This window comes from Cavia porcellus, unplaced genomic scaffold (genome assembly GCF_034190915.1).
Source record: "Cavia porcellus strain 051 isolate PalLab524CR breed Dunkin Hartley unplaced genomic scaffold, mCavPor4.1 scaffold_18, whole genome shotgun sequence".
NCBI classification, from domain to species: Eukaryota; Metazoa; Chordata; class Mammalia; order Rodentia; family Caviidae; genus Cavia; species Cavia porcellus.
In genome coordinates, this window is record NW_026947501.1 from 25,530,367 (window position 1) to 25,552,374 (window position 22,008).

The 22,008-nt window shown below is 52.3% G+C and overlaps 1 protein-coding gene across 24 annotated transcripts in view; it reads left to right on the top strand.

Moving 5' to 3' along the window:
- Positions 1–22,008, top strand: part of Dysf (dysferlin) — a 210,458-nt gene that overhangs the window by 99,378 nt on the left and 89,072 nt on the right. For all 24 annotated transcript variants that reach the window (XM_063229580.1, XM_023564790.2, XM_003469012.5 and 21 more), the window contains 8 exons: positions 2,779–2,910; positions 2,997–3,163; positions 3,751–3,865; positions 4,142–4,247; positions 4,603–4,745; positions 6,272–6,445; positions 20,355–20,448; positions 20,944–21,021. In XM_063229580.1, coding sequence (XP_063085650.1) covers positions 2,779–2,910; positions 2,997–3,163; positions 3,751–3,865; positions 4,142–4,247; positions 4,603–4,745; positions 6,272–6,445; positions 20,355–20,448; positions 20,944–21,021 — 1,009 coding nt within the window. The remainder of the gene's footprint in view (positions 1–2,778; positions 2,911–2,996; positions 3,164–3,750; positions 3,866–4,141; positions 4,248–4,602; positions 4,746–6,271; positions 6,446–20,354; positions 20,449–20,943; positions 21,022–22,008) is intronic.

A 22,008-nucleotide genomic window follows, 5' to 3' on the forward strand; every position in this document is an offset into this window, starting at 1 on the left:
TTGATGTTGGGAACTCATCTGCCCCACCCCCACATTTTCTCCTGTTCAGCACCCCTCAAGGCTCTCCTTCTTCTCTTGGTCAGGGGTGAGGGGAAGTGAGTGGGTGCTTGGGGAGGGGCCATCTGTCCTGTCTGTGTTGATGTAGGGACATAGAGCCATGGCTTCTTTGGTCTGGGGCTGGTGCCTGGTGTTCAGAATGTGAGGTGGGCATCCCGTCTCTGAAGCCCAGGGTCAGCCTGCCCTGCTTTGAGTGAGTGGCCAGGACAGAGCCTGCTCCTTACTCCTTGCCTCCCAAAGCCTCTGCATTCAAGGCCTCTCCGGCCTCAGCTGCCTGCCTTTGTCCCAGCCTGACCGCTCTCTGCAGAGCCACAATGTCTCCTCTCACCTGTCTCCTTCAGGCACTGTTGACCAAACTTAGCCTTGAGCCATCCGAGTCTTCTGCTGACTGTTGGCCAAAAAATCCATTCATACATTGGTCAGTCATCCTTTTTGTCCCTGAGATGGGTAGAGAGGACAGGTTTCAGCAGTGCCATATGTGTGGGCAGGTTGCCAAGGCTGGCTGGAACTCTGTGTGGCCTTGGGCAGGTTGCCTAACCTGTCTGAACTGCTTGCTTCTCCCTGTCTGTGACGTGAGAATAGGGCTTCACACTTTGGAGGGCTGTGTTAGGCAACACACGTAATGAGTTGGGCTGAAACTGGGTGACCGTAGGTATTGGCTTCTCTCCCCGATCTTCTCCTTTTCCTTTTGAGGGTCTCCCTTGCTGCACAACGGCCATGACTAGAGTCCAGCTGAAGTCCAGGAATGAACATATGTCTGCATTTAGGGTCGATGATACTTCAGGGGGAGGAGAAGCCAGCTTTGCCAAGAAGGCAGGATGGCACGTGTGTGTATGTGTATGTACATTTGTGGGTCAGGATACTGCCCCTCCCACCTACCCAAATGCCACCTGAGCACCCTTGCTGTCTGATGCTAATCTTGAATCCTGACCACGAATTGCACTCCTAAGCCAGGCTTCCTCTTGTAGGGCAGAAAGGGGAGGAAGTGAAGAAGCACCCCCCTCCCAGGCACTGGCCAGGAGGGCCATGTGGTGAGAGTGCAGGGGTGCAGAGGTGCGCCTGGTAGACTCACTGGAACTGATTGAGCTCCGGCTCTGACCTCTTGGCCCTGCAGCCTCAGGGAAATGCAAACTGAAAAATTTCCCTGACTCCAGGAAAGGGGGAAAAAAAGATATAGAAATTGTTTCTCGAAGTCTTCCCCACTGAGTTTATGAGCCCCGCCAGTAGCTCCTGAGCAAGCTCTACAAAAATGTTGGCAGAGAGCAGAGACCAAGAAAACATTGGTGTTTCTTAACTTAAACCAAAGTTGGAAAAAATGAGCACCAGCAGAGAGGGAGAGGAGCCCCAAACTAGACATTTCTTTATTTGCTGTTGCTATTTTAGGTCCGGCAGGCTGGCCCCGTCTGGGGGAGGGCAGGGAAGAGCGCTGGGGCTGGATGGAAGGGGGCAGGCATTCCTGCCATCTCCCTGGGGCTGGTGGTTTGGAGGGGAAAAGGCAGCCAACCCCCCCGGGGGGAGGACAGCTGAGGCAAACAGTCATGGGGAGGTTTTCGAGGGGTGACACGTGGGGATCAGGGGCTCCTCCAGGCTTTACTGAGGATGAACCAACAGAAGTGGGGCTTGGAAATCTGCGATGGTCATTGCCTGGCTGTGAGCTGTACCCCTTCCCAAGCCTCCTTTCTACCCTCAGCTTCCCTGCTGGGATCCAGGCCTCTCATCAGCTGGGGTCTCTCTTTCCTTTTCTGAATCCATCAAAGCTCTCTTCTCGTATGACCAGCTCCTGTCTGGTACACCCTGCCTGCAAGCTGACGCACAGGAGCCCTAGGTACTTAATGTGTTACCTCCTCTAGGGAACAATGTGTTATTCTAAGAGCAAGAAACTTCGGCTCCTCAAGGCTATATCTGACCTTTGGTTTCAGTTAAACGGTGAAGTAATTGTGGAGAATAATTTTTTTTTTTTTTTCAGTGTTGGGTTGTTGTGGTTATTTCATTTTGGCAGAGCTTCTGAAAACTTCAGGATAAAAAGCAGTGGAAGACCAGTGAATAGTGCTTAACCGGCTGATAAATGCCTGAAAATATGGGGATATTATATGATACGCTAATGTCTAGCCTAAATATACAGTACTGCAAATGAAATGAAATGGCTTTACATTCTTTCTCTTGCAGACCTGTATCCTTATGTCTTATTTAGAAACATATTCTAGAATGGTGCTGTTCGATGTAGTAGCCACACATTGGTATTTAAATTATTTGAAATGAAGTAAAACTAAAAATCCAGTTCCTCGGTCACATTAGTTGCCCCGCAGGGGCTGAGCGGCTGCATGGAGCTCGCGGCTGTCACTTTGGGCGGTGCAGCTATGAACGGTTCCTACTGTAGCAGAAAGTTCCACTGGACAGTGCGATTGTTGAGAATGGAGAGGAAGATGTGTGGGGAGAAGGGAAGGTGAGAGGTCCTGGTCTGGACATGGCCTCTTCCTGCAGAGCTCCTGGGTGGGGATGACACAGTCTTCCTCTTTGGTGAGGAAGTATCTTGGCAGGGGGAGAAGATTTCTTAGTTGCACACCCCACCTTGACCCCACTTTGATGCAGTTCTGTGAAGGCTTCTGCAGGGTACTCCTGATGGGGATGTGGGCTGATGTGCCTGGCCTGGAAGACTCCTGAACCCCTCCTGGTGGGTCATTCTAATGGGGCCGTGGGCTTTTGTCCTTTTCTGATACCTAGTATCCGATGGAGGGACTACCTAGGGCCCGAATGCCAGTGCAGATACGAGTCAAGCTCTGGTTCGGGCTCTCTGTGGATGAAAAGGAGTTCAACCAGTTCGCAGAGGGAAAGCTGTCTGTCTTTGCCGAAACTGTGAGTGCCTGCCAGCTGCCCTGCCGGCCCCCTCCTTCTTGGCACTGCCATGGTCCCCTCACTTCTCCTTTTTCTTCACCTTCCAGTATGAGAACCAGACCAAGCTGGCCCTGGTTGGGAACTGGGGCACAACAGGCCTCACCTACCCCAAGTTTTCTGACGTCACAGGCAAGATTAAGCTCCCCAAGGACAGCTTCCGCCCCTCAGCTGGTTGGACCTGGGCTGGAGATTGGTTCGTGTGTCCAGAGAAGACGTGAGTTGTGGTCTTTGGAGGACCATGCCAGGTTGCCAGCTTGCGACTGCTCCCACTGTCCTGGCTTTTTCTCTGTCGGTCCCTCACCCTGCTTCTGTGCTGATGGAGCTGCCACTTGGATACTCCTTGGGCTGAGCGCGGTGGTGCTCACTAAACAGCATTTCTTTGTGGAAGGGCGCTAACACTCAGAAAGTCCTTTATTAGGGGCTGGGGATTTAGCTCAGCGGCATAAGCACCTGCCTTGCAAGCAGGTGGTCGTGAGTTCGATCCCTGGAACTGATAAAAATGAAAAAGACAAAAAAAAAAAGTCCTTATTATTAAGCCTCTTTCTACTTTGCAGCCACTGGTGTGGTCTTGTCTTTCGCGACTGCTTGGGTCCTTCTTGTATTTGAGCAGCTCATGTGTGCTCTGGATGTTTGACTTCCTTCTCCAGCCGTGATGTTTTCCTTTTTGCTCTCTGCCCTTACCCCTCCCTTGTCTTGCAGTGAGGCTGACATACATAGGTTGGCCCTGGCTGGGAGCTTTCTTGGAGGTGGTGAGTGGGTAGGGGTCCCCACAGGGAGGCTCTGACCAATCCTGTCCCACAGCTTGCTCCATGATGCTGACGCCGGTCACCTGAGCTTTGTGGAGGAAGTGTTTGAGAACCAGACACGGCTCCCTGGAGGCCAGTGGATCTACATGAGTGACAACTACACTGATGTGGTTAGGGGGGTGCTCAAGGGGTGGGAAGGCCAGCTTTTCCTGGGGTCCTGGATCTTTTGTCTCAGGAGGGGCTTGGGGCTTGTTAAGGATCAACGTTATCAAAACCTTATCAGGGTTTTTGTCTCCTGCTCTCACCTTGTGAGGCTGCATGCTCTGGTTTCCAGAGAGACCATGACCCTGAGTCATACGGGTTCCCAGGGCTCCGTACTTCTGTCTGGGGCCCTGTTGCAGTCTGTCTGAATCTTCTCACACTGGCCTGTCCTGTCTTGTCCCTAGAACGGGGAGAAAGTACTTCCTAAGGATGACATTGAGTGTCCACTGGGCTGGAAGTGGGAAGATGAAGAGTGGTCCACAGACCTCAATCGTGCTGTGGATGAGCAAGGTGGGCAGCACATGGGGCCTGGTGGGCTCTCAGAGTATGCTGGTGGGGACAGCTCAGTGCCATGGCCCATTGGCTTGGGGTGCTGGCCTTCACTGGGTGACTTCCTGAAGAGATTTATACTTCGAGTTACAAGAGTCACAGGCTGTTCAGAAGACTGTGAGCATGCCCCAGGTGGAGAGATGCACCCAGGAGAGATGGGGAATTTTTTTTTTTTTTGTCTTTTTCCTTTTTATCGGTACCAGGGATCGAACTCACGACTCCCTGCTTGCAAGGCAGGCGCTTATGCCGCTGAGCTAAATCTCCAGCCTGAGATGGGGAATTTTTAGGCAATGTGTGACAGGTTCCCTTTCCCTAGGCTGGGAGTACAGCATCACCATCCCCCCGGACCGGAAGCCGAGGCACTGGGTCCCTGCTGAGAAGATGTACTACACGCACCGCCGGCGGCGCTGGGTCCGCCTGCGCAGGAGGGACCTCAGCCAGATGGAAGTGCTGAAGAGGGTGAGCCAGCGAGTGGTGGGCTGGAGGAGGCAGGTGTGCATGTGGCCTGCCTAGGCCCATTTGAGATGCTCAGAGGCCACACCCAGCCCACGCCCAGCACACACACAGACTCCCATGGGCAGACACCGAACACTGAACTCACACCCAGCCCCAGAAGTGGTCAAGCCATCCTGGAAATGTCTTATGAGAGGCAGAGCTATACTGTGCCCATGACACCAGGCTTTTGAGGCTGTTCTCAAGAAGATGAGGGGCAAGGATGTGGCCAGGTGGAGAATGCATCCTTCAGTCACCAGAGTTTTCTTCACATGCAGGCAAGGGGGCTGGATTTGCACACTTATAGCTGTCTGTCATTGGCTGAGTGCCACTGGCGTGTCCTGGAGCACCAACCTTTAGCACAGTGACTTCCTTCAGCAGTGACCAATGCCCTAGAACAGACAGCTGCCCAGAGCTAGAAACTAACACTAATGGTTGCAGGGGATGGTGCACCAGGTGTGTGTCACCTGGTGAGAGAACAGGACAGGCTCCCTCCGCATTCACTCGAGGACACCGATGGGTCCGTGGTACACATGTGAGTGCACACAAGCACTTGTCCTTCCTCCAGACTCACACAGATTCTCCTGACATGCACACCCTCAATGTCTACCTCTCCTCTTGGTGTATGTCTTTTCCGTCCCAAGTGTATATTTGAATTTTGGCCTAGGAACAGGGCCTCTGACTGTTTAAGTGTAGTCTTTGGCATGGCACAGGTCCTCCTCTCTTTCAGCAGAGAATCTAGAGAGGAATATGTCTGGATCTGGGGAGGAGGAGTTTTGAACAACCAGCTGTTCTTGGTGCTGTGAACCAGGCAGACTGAAGGGGCACCCCGTTGCCCTCTGAAGGGGCACCCTATTGTCAGAGGTGGAGCCTGGAGGGGACACTGCCTGCTTATGTCCCACACTGAGGAGGTAATGGAGGACAGCCTCAGACTGATGTCTTCCAAGAACAAACAAAAGGGGCTTCCAGGTTCTCTTGAGGCCCTGGAGAGAGTCATTTTGGAGGACATGCTGGGATCCCTCCACAGCTGACTTAGATCCCACCTCCTTGGGAGAAACAGCCTGGGCTTGAGAAGCATCAGCTTTGTTTTGCCTCTGAACTCCAGACCCACTCCCATTTTTATGAGTTGGGATGTGAAGAAGAAAAAGGAAATGACAAGAGCACACTGGAGTCATGCATCCACCCCTAATCCAAATAAACATGCAACCCGAAGCCCAGCGTTTCCATCATTGCTAGAGTCTATCTTCCCTGCTGTCTCCACAGCCCACGGAGCCTCCTCTCCCCTCCTGAGTTTCTAACCTAGGGCTCTTGTTGCTGCAGAAGCTGTTGAAAGACCTCTCGGCCAGGCGATCCTCCCAGGTTTTCCCGCCTGGAAGGTGCTGGTGCTGGGTGATGGGGAGTCTGGGAGGGCAGGAGAGCACCGCTGGAACTGGGCCCGGGGCCATCCCAGGCGTGCCAGCCAGCCACTGAATCTGCCTTGTTCTACTGTGCAGCACAGGCAGGCAGAGGCAGAGGGTGAGGGCTGGGAGTATGCCTCGCTCTTTGGCTGGAAGTTTCACCTGGAGTACCGCAAGACGGATGCCTTCCGCCGCCGCCGCTGGCGCCGCCGCATGGAGCCGCTGGAGAAGACAGGGCCTGCAGCTGTGTTTGCCCTTGAGGGGGCCCTGGTACGTGGAACTGTGCTTGTCCAGGGTTGGGTGGGGTGTGACTTGCTTTCCTAGAGCAGTTCCCAGCTAATGTGGGAGAGGCACAGAGCCCTCAGGTTAGAGCTTCGGGTGGAACATTGGCCAGTCATCCTGGCTTTAGCTCCCATGGGGTGGTATGTGGAGAAAGAGCACCAGTCTGGCTGTCCTTCTAAAATATAACAGCTTCTTTTTTGGTACTGGAAGACCCACTGCTTCTCTGATCAGTCAAGATGGGAGCGGAGAAGGAAGTGATCTTGGCATATGGTTCTCTGATTGGGGATGGAGCTGAGGGATCCTGCACTTTTTGCAGAGGTGGCTGGCATGCAGGTGGATGGGAATGCTTCAGTCCAAGCCATGGCGGTGGCCAAGAGGTCTGGTGGCCCTGACTTGTCTTTGATTGGACGCAGTTCTTCTGAGGCCATCTTATAGGCTCCCCTTGAAGTTGAAAGAAGAGACATGCTCCCGAAACGGAGCCAGTGGGCACTTGCCCCATGGACACTGTCTGTAGCTAATGCTAGGGTCAGCTTAAGGCTATGATCTAGAACCTAGGAGATGGCTCCCCAAAACAAGTGAGCAATACTCCTTCCTAGACAGTGGGGACACTCAAGGGTGGCATGAGCCTCTTTCTGGTTCTCCTGATCTGGGGCATTCCTGGGGGTGACAGTAAGAAGATGGCCCTCTGAAATCCACCCTATGTACCCACTGTGAGGGCTTTGGGCTGTGACCTGGCAAGCATTTCCCTAGCTGGACTGGCTGAGGGGATATAAGACTATTGATGTGCAGCCAGCTGTGTATGTGTGTGCATGTGTCTGGTTGGGACGAATCTAGAGGGCCATCCAGCCGTGTGGCCTGCAGCAGTACAGTGGGGCATCCCAGGATGTGATGGATGGAAGCAGGGAAAGGTGCTGAGGCCTGTGATGGCCCCAAGAAAGAGCAGTCAGGGCAGAGAGGTCCATCTCAGGACGTCCCAGGCCCAGTGATGGCCATGTAAGACAGAGGAGGTATTTTGGAGGCCAGTTGATATCAGAGAAGCTCTAGGGGACAAGTCTAGGGAGTTGTGGGGGAAGCAATAGAGCCATGAGCTGTCTGGTTGCTGAACTGGTCTTTGGCCAGGGCAAGAGCAGGGTGGGATGGGGCTGGGCTGGTGTTTGGTGACTGCCTTTATCTTGAGTCAGAAAGAGCCTAGTTGGCACTGGGCAGGGTCTGGGGTGAAGGTGGGGGTCATGCTGTTCCACTGAAGGTAGGACAGGAAGACCTTGCAGAAGGCTCATCTCAGTTTGGCCATGCAGGCACCTAAGTAACCAGGACTTGTTGCCATCAGAGAGACTCAAATGAGTTAAGAGAGAGAAGGGGGGCTCAGGAGAGGAGCTAGGTGTTAGGGCAGCAGGAAATTGAGGTTTATACCCAGGAGACTCTCTTCTGTCTCCACCTGTCTCACACTGGCTTTCTCGATGGTGGCAAAGATGGCACTGATGATTAAAAACTGACATCATCCTGGTCATTGGCAAAGCCCTGCTGGATGAACTAGCAGAGCCTACCTTCCTGCTGGAGCCCTCATACTGCTGCTTTCTCCATAGCACCAGTGAAAGCCTTGTGCAAAAACCAGCCAGCCTGGTCTCCTACCTGAGCCAGGCCTGGCGCCTGGGGTGGGGTTGGGGAGGAGGCATGGAAGATTCTGATTGGCCATTCTGGGTCATGCCCCTACTCCGTGATTGGCAGAACCACCAGGTTGGAAAAGGAGCTTCTGAAAAGGAAAAAAAACCTGAACCAGTACTGGGAAAACTCCAGATGGCAGCCAGAAGATTGTATGAGCAGAGGAGTGCTCTGGTCAGAGATGGGCTTTAGGACCACTAATCAAATAACTGCAGAAGATGGTTGAGACACAGCCTGCTGTTGGGAGCACATCAGGAGTTTGGATAGAGATCCAGACATGAGCGGTGGGTGGGACCACTGTGGTGGGTAAGGGAGAAAAGGGTCAAAGGGCCTCTGAGGCTCAGCTCCGGATGGAGGGGCCAGCCCGGGGCTGCAGTGAGTTCACAGTTGGCCCTGAGAAATCTGACACACACGGTTATAGTGCTATGTGAGGAAGGCAGAACTGGCGGCTGCCTGCCAGGCGGCTCAGAGCAAGCGGGCGGGAGGTGTGGGGGAGGTGTGGTGAGGCCACCAGAAGAGGGGGTGCAGGGCTGAGGGTGCCCAGAGGCATGTACGTGGACAGAAGCATGGATGGGGCTGACTGGGACCTAGAGGAGGGTAAGCCAGGCTGGGGGACCCGCTGCCAAGCATTTATGGCTCGGTGACTGGGAGAATGGCGGCAGCATTTCCCAGAAACAGAGAAACCAACACATTTAATCTTTATGTGGGAGAAAATGTCATGAATATCACTGAAATCAAGTGTCAAGTCAACAGACGTAGGAAGATGATGGATTGCGATTCAGATGGGACTTGCCTGTCATATGCAGAAGCCAGCACAGCGCAACCCTGTGAGTGTGGGGAGAACTTGGCTGACACAGAGAACCAGAGGGAGACAGTGGTTTGAGAAAGTGGATCCCTCGTACCTGAAGTGGAAGCCCACAGAGATTTGGAACATCCTTAGGTGTGTCCTTCATTTGGACAGAGCCATAAGCCTATTTGACAATAATTGTCTGGACCCCTCTATACCTGAGTGAACTGAGCCTCTCTCAGCCCCAGCACCCGTACATCCACTCACACTCACATTCCTGGTCACCTTTATGTGTTTCCACCAGGACTAAAGAAAGTTGGGGCTCCTGTCTCTGAGCCCCATTGTCCTTATCCTAGGATATACTGATGCCCCGACAGGATCCTGGGCTAAAGGTCACTGCGTTTTGGGGCACATGGTCAGGATGTAGCTGAGTGCCACTTCCTGCCCACTGGCCCCTAATGTCAGTTGATACACCTGGGACAAGCATGGTGGGATGCAGAGATGCACTTTGAATTCTATTTCGTAGCATAACCAGCTCTGTCATACCTGCAGGGACTTTGTTACCCCACTTGTGAAAGTACCTGCCTCCTAGAATCATAAGGATTAACAGTGACACAGGTGAAGATGCTTCCAGACTTCATGAACAAGGGAGCCACTGGGGGACCTTGTTAAAATGCAGACTTAGAGTCAGTGTCTGGGTGGGGCCCGAGAGTCTGCACTTACAGGGCTCCAGGTAATGCAGTGCTGCTGGCCCAAGGACCACCTTTAAGTATTAAGGATGTGAATCATGAAGCATCCCCTGGATGCTTTAATGTGATCGGGTATGTCCATACTTAGCTGAAGGTGCATGGCCAGGGTCATGGGCAGAGTAAGATGACCTTTTTGCTCTGCTCCTTAGTGGGAGAGAAATGGCCTCCTAATGCACCCTGATCTAAAAGTAGAGGCCCAGCCTATGGGGAGACCTTGTGTGATTAGGATAAGAGATACTCACAAAGGAGTGCAAACAAACACAATAGAGTCTGCATCTTTGAAGTGCTGGAAGGAGGCTAAGTCATTCTACAGTGATAGTGCCTAAAAAGGAAGTGTTCCTGGAAGAGATTACCTAGAAGGAACCAGAGGAGGACTAGGGGTGGAGACCGCGTAGCCTTTCAGGTAACTTGATGGTTTTGAATGGCTGGGTCCAAGAACCAGGCCTGTGGTGCCCCCTTGCCTCTTACCACCTCTTCCCTGGCCTGTACATCTACTGGCAGGCTGGACGTGGCTTGCCAGCTCTCCTCTGGAAGACGTCTTCTTGGAAGGCAGGCCCTGTCTGCTCATTAGCACGGGCAGCCTTTCCCTGAAGCCTTCTGCAGGGGCCAAGCCTGGCTCCCTCCACGGAGCTGGAGGCCCTGGCTCCGTCTGCTAATCGTCTGCTGTCTCCATCCCTAGCATTATTTTATTTTCGTATTATTCTTTTTCCAGCTAATATCCTGGCATTCCCAAAGACACCGGGTTTCATAATCTTCCTGGCGTTCCCAGGGAGCTGGGAAGCGGAGCACAAAGCCGCTATTATAGCGTGTTCCATCCAGCCTCCCTCTCCTCGCCCCACACCCCTTGCTGCCGCCGCAGCCACTACTGCCGGCCCCCACCCAGTCACCCCCTCCTGACGCCACAGGCCTCTCTGGGAACTCTGGTGACGGCTGGCGGGATGAGCTCACGGAATCTGTCCTGTCGCCCTTGCCCTGGACCTGCCCTCCTTGCGCGAGGATTTTTCCAAGCCTGCCTCTGTGCTTGGCCCTGAGCGTTGGGAAGGGTTTCCTGAGCTGCCTGAGCCTGGCGGAGAGGGGAGGAGACAAAGACGTCATCAGCAGCAGCATGGAGAAATTTAGGGTGGGAGGAACTTGAAGGTTGTCAAGGTGTGTGCAAACCGCCTTTGGAGCTGCAGGACCCTTTTGAAATTGGATGTAAATTTGTGTGTGTGTGTGTGTGTGTGTGTGTGTGTGTGTGCGCGTGTGCGTGCGCGCGCGCGCGCGCGCATGTGAATGCATGCTGTGCATGGAATCTGTATATGAGCGTATGTATGCTGGGCATGTGTGCTTGTTGTGTGCCTGTGATGGGTAAAATCTTTGGTTTTACCCACTTCTCCAGTGGAGCTAGGATGCCACGGGTGATAAGAATTGCTAAAATTTATTTATTTTTAAATTTTGTTAAGTTTATTGGTACAGTTTAGATACACACAATGATTGCATTGTCAGAGGGAATTTGTACCTATACATGATACATCCTGTTTCCTCTCCCCCATTATCCCTCTAACCCCTCTTAACCATGTGCCAAAAATCAGGCTGAGAGGTTTATATGCATTGTCTCATTATCCTGATTATTTTAGAAAGCTAGATTTTTTTTTACTGGCCCCATTTTACAGTTGAGGAAAGTGAGATTCTACACTTTCACTGTCTAATCCAGCCACATGTGATTATTTAAATTCACATTTAAAGTAATACAAGAAAATGAAGTTCCTGGTTAGACCGGGCGTATCTCAAATACTTAGTAACCACACACATGTGGCTGGTGCTGGCCACCTTCAAAATAGCTATGTCACTGCAGAAAGAGCTGTGAGCCCCAAATGTCACCACAGAAGCAACTGAGCCTGGAGATGGAGTTTGCCCTGCAGCATAGCATGAGTCCAGACAGCTGAACCGAGATATACAGGTGTCTGCTGTCTCCTCTCTTGAGGTGTCTCCTGACTATTGGCCAAACACCAACTAGTGCTTTCATTCCCCCATTTCCATTAGGGCAAGATGTCCCTGATCCCCAGTACCGGGCTCTTTTGGGTGGAGCCCTAGGAAGTAGGTGTTTGATGTGGCAGGCTGCTGGGAAGCTGGCCAGAGCTCTTGGCCCTGTTCCTTACCCCCTTACAGCCAAGCAGCATGGTCGCACTGGACATTCAACAGCTAGAGACTATGACCTCAGGGAGCTTCCACTCCGGGAAGCCTGCAGCTATCTGGCAGACTTGAGTTCTGATCTGAAGGAGAGGGGCCTGCAGAGAAAAGGGTGCCAAGCCCAGGCCAAGGGCAGGAAAGGGCGGTTGGGGGGTTGGAAGTGGTAGGAAGAGAATCAGGAGAGGCAGGTGACAGAGCAGAGTACCTGGGGATCTGTGCTGGCCGAGAAGGGATCAGATGGGGGTAAGCGGGGACGCCTTTGTCTCTGTACCTCGATGCAGTTGTGCTGTGTGCCTAGTACCTGGGTCCCATTTCTAAGAGTCGGCCCTTTGACCAGAGCCAGTGTGTGGGAGGTGCAGTGTCCCTGATGGTCACCCAGGACAGTGGTTGCGTCTGGGCTGTTGGAGAGGAGCTTTCTTGCATGTCTTAACTGAGCACCTGTTTCATTCCTGACACTGTGCTAGCAGGGGTGGTTCGAGGGCTGACACCCCAAGCAAGGAGAGGTCCCTTGATTTACTTCTTCACTGTGAAGGACAACTTAGGTGTGTCCTCTAACATGTGGATCCCAAGCCTGTCATCTGGGCCGAAATCTGAGGATCTCTGAGGTGAATACACTGGGTGTTCCTGTGTGTCATTGTCCGTGACAATCTGCATCCACTCTTGCTAGGACAATGGTATAATTTGTTGTCTGGTGGGACAGTATTACCACTTGTGATAGGAGAACAGGCGCCATTCCAGACAAACTGGGATGTATAGTTGTCCTGATTACTGAAGCATGCTGGCATGGGATAAAACCTGCTAGAGGGTTCTTTGTAGCCTCCACGTGTGGAGAAGTGGAAACCCTGGAGGTGCGCGCGTGCGCATGCGCACACACACACACACACACGCACACATACTTGGGCCAGCCCACACGTGGCACTGTGGATTCTCCAGGTTTCCTGATTCCACTGCCCGATCCCCCGGGGTAGCCGGTAGTTTTGCAAGGAGTTTAGCAGCTGCTTCCAAGTCCTGGCTCCAGCTGTAAATTAAGTGGGGTTGCACCCTGGTCTGCTATTCCACTTAAGGTTACAATAAGCCCTGATTAGGAAGGGAGGTCTGTGCGTTCCAGAGTTCCATTCCATCTTTGAAAGTGTTCTCCTCCTCTGGCCTGGCCTGCCAGCCTCTGCGGGGTTTCCCTGTAAGCCAAGGCTGGGCAGCCAGGGCAGTGAAGTGGGTCCTGGGCTCCTTACAGCCTTGACTTGGCACTCAGCCCTCTGTAGCTCCAGAGCCCGGAGTAGGTTCTCTGAGTTCTGTTGGGGAAGCAGTTGTTTGGGAAAATCCCTGAGGGTGGGCAGGGAGATCTGCCAGCTCGTTTGCTATGTAAGCTCAGGAAGGCATTCACCTCTCTGGCTGGGTTTTCTCACTTATCAGATAGAGGTAATAATGACACAGCAAAAATAATTACCTCCTCTTCTAGAGCAGAGGTTGGCAAACCATGTATAGCCCACAGGCCAAATCTGGCTCTCTGCCTGCTTTTGTAAATAAGGCGTCACTGGCACACGGCCACCCTCATTCACTCATATATTGTCTGTGGCCACTTTTTCAGGGCAGTGGCAATTGAATGAAATAGTTGCAATAGAGACTGACGTACCCACAAAGGCCAGGGTATTTACCACCTGGCCTTTTATGGACCACATTTATCAGCCCTTATTCCAGGCCATGTATCATTCTAGACATTGTTGCCTGCTCTGTTTACAAGTTATCATTTAATGAAGTCAAGGAGGCAGGTTTTATTAGTAATCCGGCTTGACAGATAGGCAGACTGGGGCACAGAGCAGAGAAGTAATAATTGTTGCCACTGTATTTCATCACGTGAGTATTGTGAAAAATCTGACGGGTGATTTCTAGGTTGCGCGTGGTTTCTAGCGCTTTATCGAGTGTCGTATTATTTGGAGGCTCCAGCAAAGCCAATCGTGAAGACACAGTGAAGAAGGCAGGGAGGACCTGGCAGGTCACCCTAGGGCTGTGCTGGTTAGTGCTTGACAACCAGGTCTCCAAAAAACCAAAGTGACAATACCAGGCCCTGTTTGGAGCATTTGCTGATGGCCATGGTGTAAACAGCTCTGCGGTGGCTGATTTCAAGCTAGTGATGGGGCATCACTGCCCACAGAGTCAGGATGGGCAGGCTGCGCTGCGATGTTAGACGCACTAGGGTTTCGTCATGCAGAAGTCCTACACATACATCGCTAGCCTCAGTTGGAAAGAGTAGCGAAGGTACTAAATTAAGTTGCATTTGAGTACTTACTTTTTGCTTTTTTTCTCATGTAATTTCTTGAGTTGTGAATGTATGTGCTTTAATTTTTACTAAAGGCTGTGTTTAATAAGTGACTTACAGAACCTCTGGAACTGCGGTGTGTTTTTGTGAGCCCTGATGGCAGCTTCTAGCACCTGCTGCTCTCAGGGTCCCCTGATCCTTTGCAGAAGTAGAGAGGGGGACAGGTCCCGACAGCGGTGCCCTTTCCAGCAGCCATATCACATGCGCTCTCTGCTTTCATCTTGGGGAGGAAGTGGATCCTTCATGAAGTGAAGGAGGCAGTCACTCTTGGTCCATGTCTTTCTGCTTGACCTGCAGGGAAGGGTCTGTGGTCTGCCTGGTGGCCCCTGACCTGCCTCTAAGCCCTGTTGCTTCCTCTGCAGACACCGTGGTGTGGCTGCCGTGGTGCTTTTTCTGCCTGCTCAGCCTGTGTCTTTGTGCTGCATCCACCTCTGCTTTTGCCCCCTGCATCTTCCTCCTGCCTTGCCTTCGTAGATTCTGGGTCAGACCTCAAGTTTAGGGCAGACACCGCTGCTACATGGAGGGATAGCACATGTGATGGCTCATGCATGGTGCACAAGGGCTCTCAGAGATGCTGCTGGCCTTCATCTTGATGTTGATCTTATTTGAGTAGTGAGGAGTCCCCCTTGTGGGCTGGCTATTTGTCTGCCTCCTCCTGGTTAAGGTCCTTGGAGGTCAGCCTTGGTCAGCTCAGGTGGGAGAGGGTACGGACTCCAGGTGCCCTGGGGAACCTGGGAACATCTCTGAGGGGGCAAGTTCCTTGCACTCCTACCTCAGGATCCTTCAGGAGCTGCGGCCTCCTGCTGGCAGCTGGCAGGCTGGAGTCCGCCCAGGCCTGGGCGAGCAGCAGGATCCCTTACGCGGCTAGCCCCAGGACACAGTGCGTGGCCACAGACCGCGTGGCTGCCAGCCCCAGCCTGGGAGTCGCCAGCATGAGCTATGGGGGCAGGAATGCGATTGTGGGAAACTCGATGCCCTGGGTCTGGCCTTGGGGCTGGGCAAGAGTGTGTGCATGACGGGGAGGCGGTGGAAATCAGAGCTCCTTCTCCCCTACAGTCTGGCTCTGTGCAGGGTCCATGAGAACCCCAATTTCTAGCCTCACTGCTCCCCTGAGCTGTCCTATCCTCTCCTTGGGCTGTGCCTCTCCTCTTCTCCAGGAAACCTTCCTGAACAGGACCTTCTGCCTCTTGCCAGGGCAGTGTCAGAGCGTGTCCTTCTCAGGCCAGGAGGTGCTACCTGCTGTGTGCTCTCTCATTTCTTGCCTTGGGACCGTAGGTCCCAGTGCTGCATGTCAGTCAGGGCAAGTAAATGTTGTGGTTCATTTCTTGGGATGAGTCTTCATCGGATGTCTGTTAAAGCTGGAGACTGGACTAGGTGTGGGTGATAACTATGCATGCCTCACCTATGTACATGGAGGATGGATGCAGGAAAGAGGTTAGAGGAGCCAGGAGCTGTGCTGCTGATGCAGGCTGGGCAGTCAAGGGCTACCCATGCCTCAGCAATGAGTTTGTAGGAGGAATATCTCTGTTGACTCAGTTGACAGGGTGTGTCACGTGGAGAAGTCAGCCTGTGCAAAGGCCTTGTGGCAGAAAGAAGGTTCAAAATGTTTAAAGAAGACCTGAGGGTAAGAAGTGATAGTAAGGATGAGGACATGGTTTAATGCAGTGCTGCAGAGATGGCAGAGTTAAGGTGACATCATTAGTACCGTTTACTGAATGCCAAGTACCTGCTAAGGGTTGTAGCTATAGCTTTGATTTAATTTTGTTAGTGGTTCTCCACTGGGGACAATCCTCTTCCCCAGGGGACATTTGAAAATGTTCAGAGACATTTTTGGTAGCCATAACCCAGTGAAGAGACTACTGGCATGTATTGGTTGGGCCAAGTACTTTATAGTGCACAAGGACATCTCCAAAACAAAGCAGTCTCTAGCCCAGAATGCCAGTGGTAGTGAGGTTAATACCCCTGCATTTTCCATAATAGACTGATGCGATGTGTGTTACTACAGTTGCCACTTTAGAAACCTCTCCTGTACCTGTCTCCCTCTGCCAGCTGCTCTCTCCCTACCCCAGGCATGGACCCCTCCTCTTTCACTTCCTGGAGCTGCATGTGGCTGGGACATCCTGCAGTGGAGCTTCAGGGGCTGTGAAATGGATAAGTTACCTAGATTTTCTGCTCAGTGCACGTGAAATGTGGCTACTCACTGGGAATTTTATGCTGTATCTTCGGGCCTCTTTCTTGTCATGCAGTTAGGGTGCTTTGCCTCTGAGGGCCCTGGGTTCAGTCTTCCGAGTGATGCCTCTCTTTTGAAGGCTGTGGGAAGTCAGCTCTTAGACTCCACCGGACTGAAGCCCGTGGAGCTGTACTGGTGAACATGACAAGGTAGCTGCCCTGAACCTCTCACAGTCACCTCCCTTTACACTCTCTTCTCGCCTCTGATGAGTTTCTCTGGGGGTCTTTTAAATTAGTGCTCAGTCCTTGAGAAAGTTTCTGTAGCCCCAAACTCTTTCCTCTAGGAAAGGCAGTCATGTGATGAGAACGACTCATGGGTTGAGGAAGCGTGCCTTGAATTTTGTTTATTGATTCAGGGAGTATTTCCTGAGGGTCTCTCTGTGCCAGGCACTGTAGTAGGTTCTGGGGACACAGTAGAGTCCTCCTGGAGCCTACCTTCTGTGGGTGAGGTAGGCTGTAACCAAAAAGGTTAATATTAAACATCTGTGCCACCAGAGAAAATAGAGCCCCAGAAGAGGATTGAGAATGCCTTTTTGTGTGTGTATGTCTGTTTGTGTGTGTGTAGTGTAGGTGTGAGGTACGTGTGAGGCTGTGTGTGTTAGGGTATGATTTTTGATAGAGTAGTTAAGGAAGGCTTCTCTGAGGAGGTGACGTTGTCTGCATGAGCAGGAATCTCCATTTCCACCTTGAATGTGTGGAGTAGGTGTTCAGTAGACATCTGGATTCTAGGCTCTTGGTAGAAACCTCAGCACTTTCAGTGGGAGGAGAGAAGCAGCTACACAGGTATTCGTAGTGCAGGGAGCTGCAGGCGTACTGATGAGGAAGTTCAGGACACTGTGGCTGTGTGTGGAAAGACTGCCTGATTCATCCTTTAAGATTGACCTTGAAGATGAGTCTGGGTGTCTGAGAAAAAGGCCAGGGAAAGCCTGGGGCAGGGAGGAGGACACGCAAGAGGACTGGGGTCATGGATAGGACTTCAGAGTGTCCCTGATATTTGAACGTGGGGGTTGAGGGCTGGGGGGAGTGTGTGAATCTCCAGAGACTCACTTCAAAGGCTACTGTGGACCAGGAGAGAAGGTGACCTCCCCTCTGCACCCAGGCTCCAATATGGATGTGTAGAAAGCCCAGGTCCTCCAGGAGGGCTCAGTATCCAGAGAATATAAAGATGTGGGACAGTTATATGAGTGGAATTCTGCCTAGATGTGAACCAAAGTGTCCTGGGCTAGGGCTTTGCTGCTAGACGCTGAGCCTGGTGGCTGTCCCTCTGCCTGGCTCTTGAGGTATATCTGCCCGCCTACCTATCCAGCCTTCTTCCCAGAAATCCTGCCTGCCTGTTTGAGGACAAGAAGGGATGAATTAGGGTCACATGGGGTGGCAGATGGCAGGGGTGACTCATAGGTCCACCTGTGTGGCTGGATCCCGTGGAGGCAGAACAGATGGAGGGGCCCAGATAGTATGGGGTACGCCCAGGGTAATGCTGGTTGCTGTCTTATAGGATGGTCATTTTTAGGGCCAAGGCTGCTGTGGGCCAGTCTTGGACTAGGCCTGGAATATTTGGTCCCAGCCCTTGGGACAATCCCAGGCAGGGGGACACATCTTCTGATGGCAGGCACGGTGTCCAGAAAATGCTGCCAGAGCATTTTTACAGACAGAGGCTGTGTGATTGGAGTGGTATTGATGGAGAGGGAGGGGAGGCCATCCAGAGGAGGTGCGAGTTGAGTGGGGATGTGTACTGGCAGCCATCCGTGAGCAGGGATGTCCCTGCAGGCAGCCTTGAGCCTTGAAAGCTGAGTAATGGGGGCCTGTGGAGCTGGGCACCCTCTCCTGTGCTCACCCAGCACCTGTCTGCCTGCAGGGCACTTGTGTGGGGCAAGATGAAGAGGACCAAGAGGCTCTCAACCACCTCACCTGTACCCACTCCTTACCCCCTTCCCACCCTAACACTCCACAGCCAAGAGCTGAAGGTGTACCTTGAGGTGTGTGTGAGATGCAGTGTAACTGGGTACTGACCAGGCCCTGTTTCCAGCTTCCTGACCTGCTTTTTTTGGGGCTCTTGCATCTCACACCTAGATGGCTTGCTGGGACTCCAGCTTTGAGCCTGTGTTTGGCCTCAGAGAGCTGCAAATCCTGCAGGTGGAAGAGGTACTTCGTGGCCTGCTTACCTGGCAGAATCCTAGTGCAGGTATATCCAGGGCAAATGCCTCTCCAGGCAGAAACTCAGGACTCCTGGGTCCACAGCTGCCCAGGAGAGAGGATTTCGGACCTTGGGTCTTTCCCTGCCTATAGTATGACACCATTCCGTGTGGGATGTGGGGCATGTGTGTGTTTGTGTTTTCGAGAGAGAGAGAGACAAAGACAGACAGACAGACTGACTGACCTACAAGAGACCACTGCTGCTGAAGCAGTTGCTTTGGTTGATTTTGATTTCTTATTATTTGTGGCTCTTTACTGAAACATCCATTTTCCTGCTTCCTGGAACAAAATGAGGTAGCACCCCCAAGATAACTACACACTGCATAGTTTATGATATTCCTCTCCTATAATGCATATGTCCTATTTCTTTAAGATCATTACCAGCTATGGAGCATTTGCTGTATGCCAGGCAGTGTACTAAGAATGGTACTTTTTCTGTCTTCTATAACAAGCAAAACAACTCTCTGAGATAGATATTGTGAAATGACTTCAAATTTACACTGCGATTGATGGAGAGAAAGTAAACAACTTATTCAGAGCCACACAGTCGATTAATGGAAGGGCCAGAATTGTAGCCCAAGTGATTTGGTTTTGGAGCCGTGTTGAAACTGTGGCCAGATTAAGGGTTAGGTCAGAAAGGAGGGTGTCCTGTGGCAGGATCCAGGCCCACCCACTTTAGCAGGACATGAGAGAGCCAAGAAACATGCCTTTTGTGAAGTGGAGCAGAGGACCACCTCCTTCTCTTAGGATGACAATCACTGTTCCAAAGCAGGCTTTACCTAGGTGCCCTGAGACGGAAAGGCTGGAGGATTGATGGCTCTCTGGCCAGGGGTGCATGCAGTGGCTGTGGGTGTGAATCTAGGGCAGCCCTGGGGAACATGACCTGCCTGAGCCAAAGGCTGGTTTGTGGAATCAATCCTTAGAGTCAGGTGTGGAAGGTGAGGCAGGTTTTGGGGTGTGACTTGACCTTCAGCTGCAAAATCCATGGAGGATTCAGGCCGAGAGCCAAGTAGATACTGTGGGCCATGCAGCTGGTTTTGCATGGGGTTGGGTTGTTTGAAGTGGGAGGACAGTCAAGTAGGGCTTTGGGGTTAGGCCTGAGGGTGAGTACAGTTTGCAGAGAAGGGGAACAGAAGCTCAGTGGGGTCTGCCTTATTTTGGGGGGCACCTTGCAGTTCCAAGACTGGGGTGGTGGGGGGAGAAGTTGAGATCCCTGGAAAATGGCTATAGCCAAGGTGAAAGTTAAGACTGCCCAGCCGGAAAAAATGGTAACAGAGGGCAGATATGCAGCACAGTCTCGCCTGGCACTTGAGACCTGGCTCAGAGCCTAGATGTCTTTGGCGCTGGCACTGTCTCTGAGTACACAGGCAGTGGGCGGAAATGGGGCCTAGAGATGCTGGCTTGGAACCTCCAGACTTGTCTCTGCTCGACTCACCTCTCATGAGCAGATCCCCATTTGATTCTGCTCTGGAGTGGTCCTTAAAGTTCTCTCTCTTATCAAACTCTAATCTTTTTGGCTGGAACAATTCAGAGGTACACTCTGGAGTGTCTGGTCTTTACCACAGCCGCAGCAGAGTTTCCCACAATCCTTTGATACCTTGGTATTGGATCTAGAGATGCTATAGGAGAGGGTATGTTCCTTCAGAGTGAAATCAGAGACCAGTGGCCCTGCTTTGAGTAGCTGAGGGATGTTATTTAGGGTCTGTTGGACCTGGGGACCTAACTCTCTGGTTCAGTCTCCCCAAGTCCCCCAGAATCTGGGGTCAGTATCTGCCATGACCAGCTTTGTGTCTTCAGGGTGGTGTGGTGGATGACAGGAGTGAAGATTCGATGTCTGTCTCCACCTTGAGCTTTGGCGTGAACAGACCCACGATCTCCTGCATCTTCGACTGTAAGTGATGCTCTGAGGTATCTACTGGGTGATTCGGGTGTGTAAACTAATGTTTATATGGGGTTACATGGTCAGGAGTGTGTTCAGGGATCCAGAGAATTGTGTATGTGCACTCATTGGTGAGTTTGTCTTTTGATGTGTGCATGTGCATGTGCATGTCTGAGTGTGTGACGAGTGCCTCAACTCGGGTTTAAGATTGGGCACACAACACCCTGTGCATTGTGCCCCTGCCCTCATCATCTCTTTGGCCTCTCCTTTCCTGTCCCTCTCCAGCTCTAGCCTGGCCCAAGGACATAGACTCAGCTGTCTGTCTTTGACCTCTAGTTCGTCCTGTCTTTGGGAAGCTCCCTCCTGCATAGTAGCCCATGGCATTTCCATCCTTTAGACCCTTTGTTTGCAGCCCTTTCCAGAACCAGACCCCATCCTTCCCTTGAGCCCCAGATCTTAGCCAGCCCCGGCCCTTACTCTGGCATCTCTGTTTCCTCCTCGGTGAAGATGGAAACCGCTACCATCTCCGTTGCTACATGTACCAGGCTCGAGACCTCCCTGCGATGGACAAGGACTCTTTTTCTGGTAGGTGGGTGACAAGGAGGAGCACCAGGGACCACAGTCTGCTAACAGTGAGATGCTGCTCCTGTGGGCATCAGGAGTGTGGCCCAAGGTGTCTCCTTATGGGTGGGTGCTGTTGTATATGCTGGATGGGTTGGTGTTATTTGCTGGATGCTTTCGCCAGGGTTCTGTGGCCTCCTGGGCATCAGGTACAGGAGCTATTGGCCTGCTTGATGCCTCTGTAGGGTTTGACTTATTCTGCCATCCCTGCCCGTCTGGCCTTGGCTTTCAGGCTGCTACTCTTTCCTGGGCCCCCTTCTCCTTTCCAGAGACTGTACTGTATAGACCATGATTAACCTGTGCAGTTTGATCTGTCCAAGTCCCACTCCCTGAGCTTCTGCCCCATCCAGATCTAGGCCCCTCTGCATTCCTGCCTTGGCTCTGAGGCTTCTTACCCAGACTGCCAAGCCTCAGTCTCAGAGTCCTGTGGATTCGAGTTTTGAATTTCTCAAATCTATTCCCTCTTCTTCAGCATCAGGCTGCCATCTCACAGCAGCTTAACCCTGTCTTATCAGGACATGTTACAATCTCCTGTCCTCCCTGCATGCTTCCACAGTGCACTTAACATACCTGACACTTTGCTGTCCTGCTTTCAGAGGGAGATCCTGGTAGATGGCTCCCCACCGCTTAGCCCAGCAGAGGCGTCCCTTGAGATGCGGTTCCTGGACCTCACCCTTTCCCTCTTGTGCTCAGTCTCCTCTGTCCACTGACTCCAGCCCCATCAGCTTTCCATGTTTGCCACCCACTCTCATGTGCCAGCCTTTTGCATTCAGTATCCTCTTTGCCTAGAATGCATTCCTTCCCTAATTTTAACTTAGTGAACTCCTAGATGTCTTTTGAGGTTCAGCTCAGATGCCCTCTGACTCTCCTCCAAAGTGAGCTGCTTGCACCTTCCTCAGTGCTTGACTGGCACCTCTCAGAGCCCTTACCCAATGCAGAGACCAGCTGTAT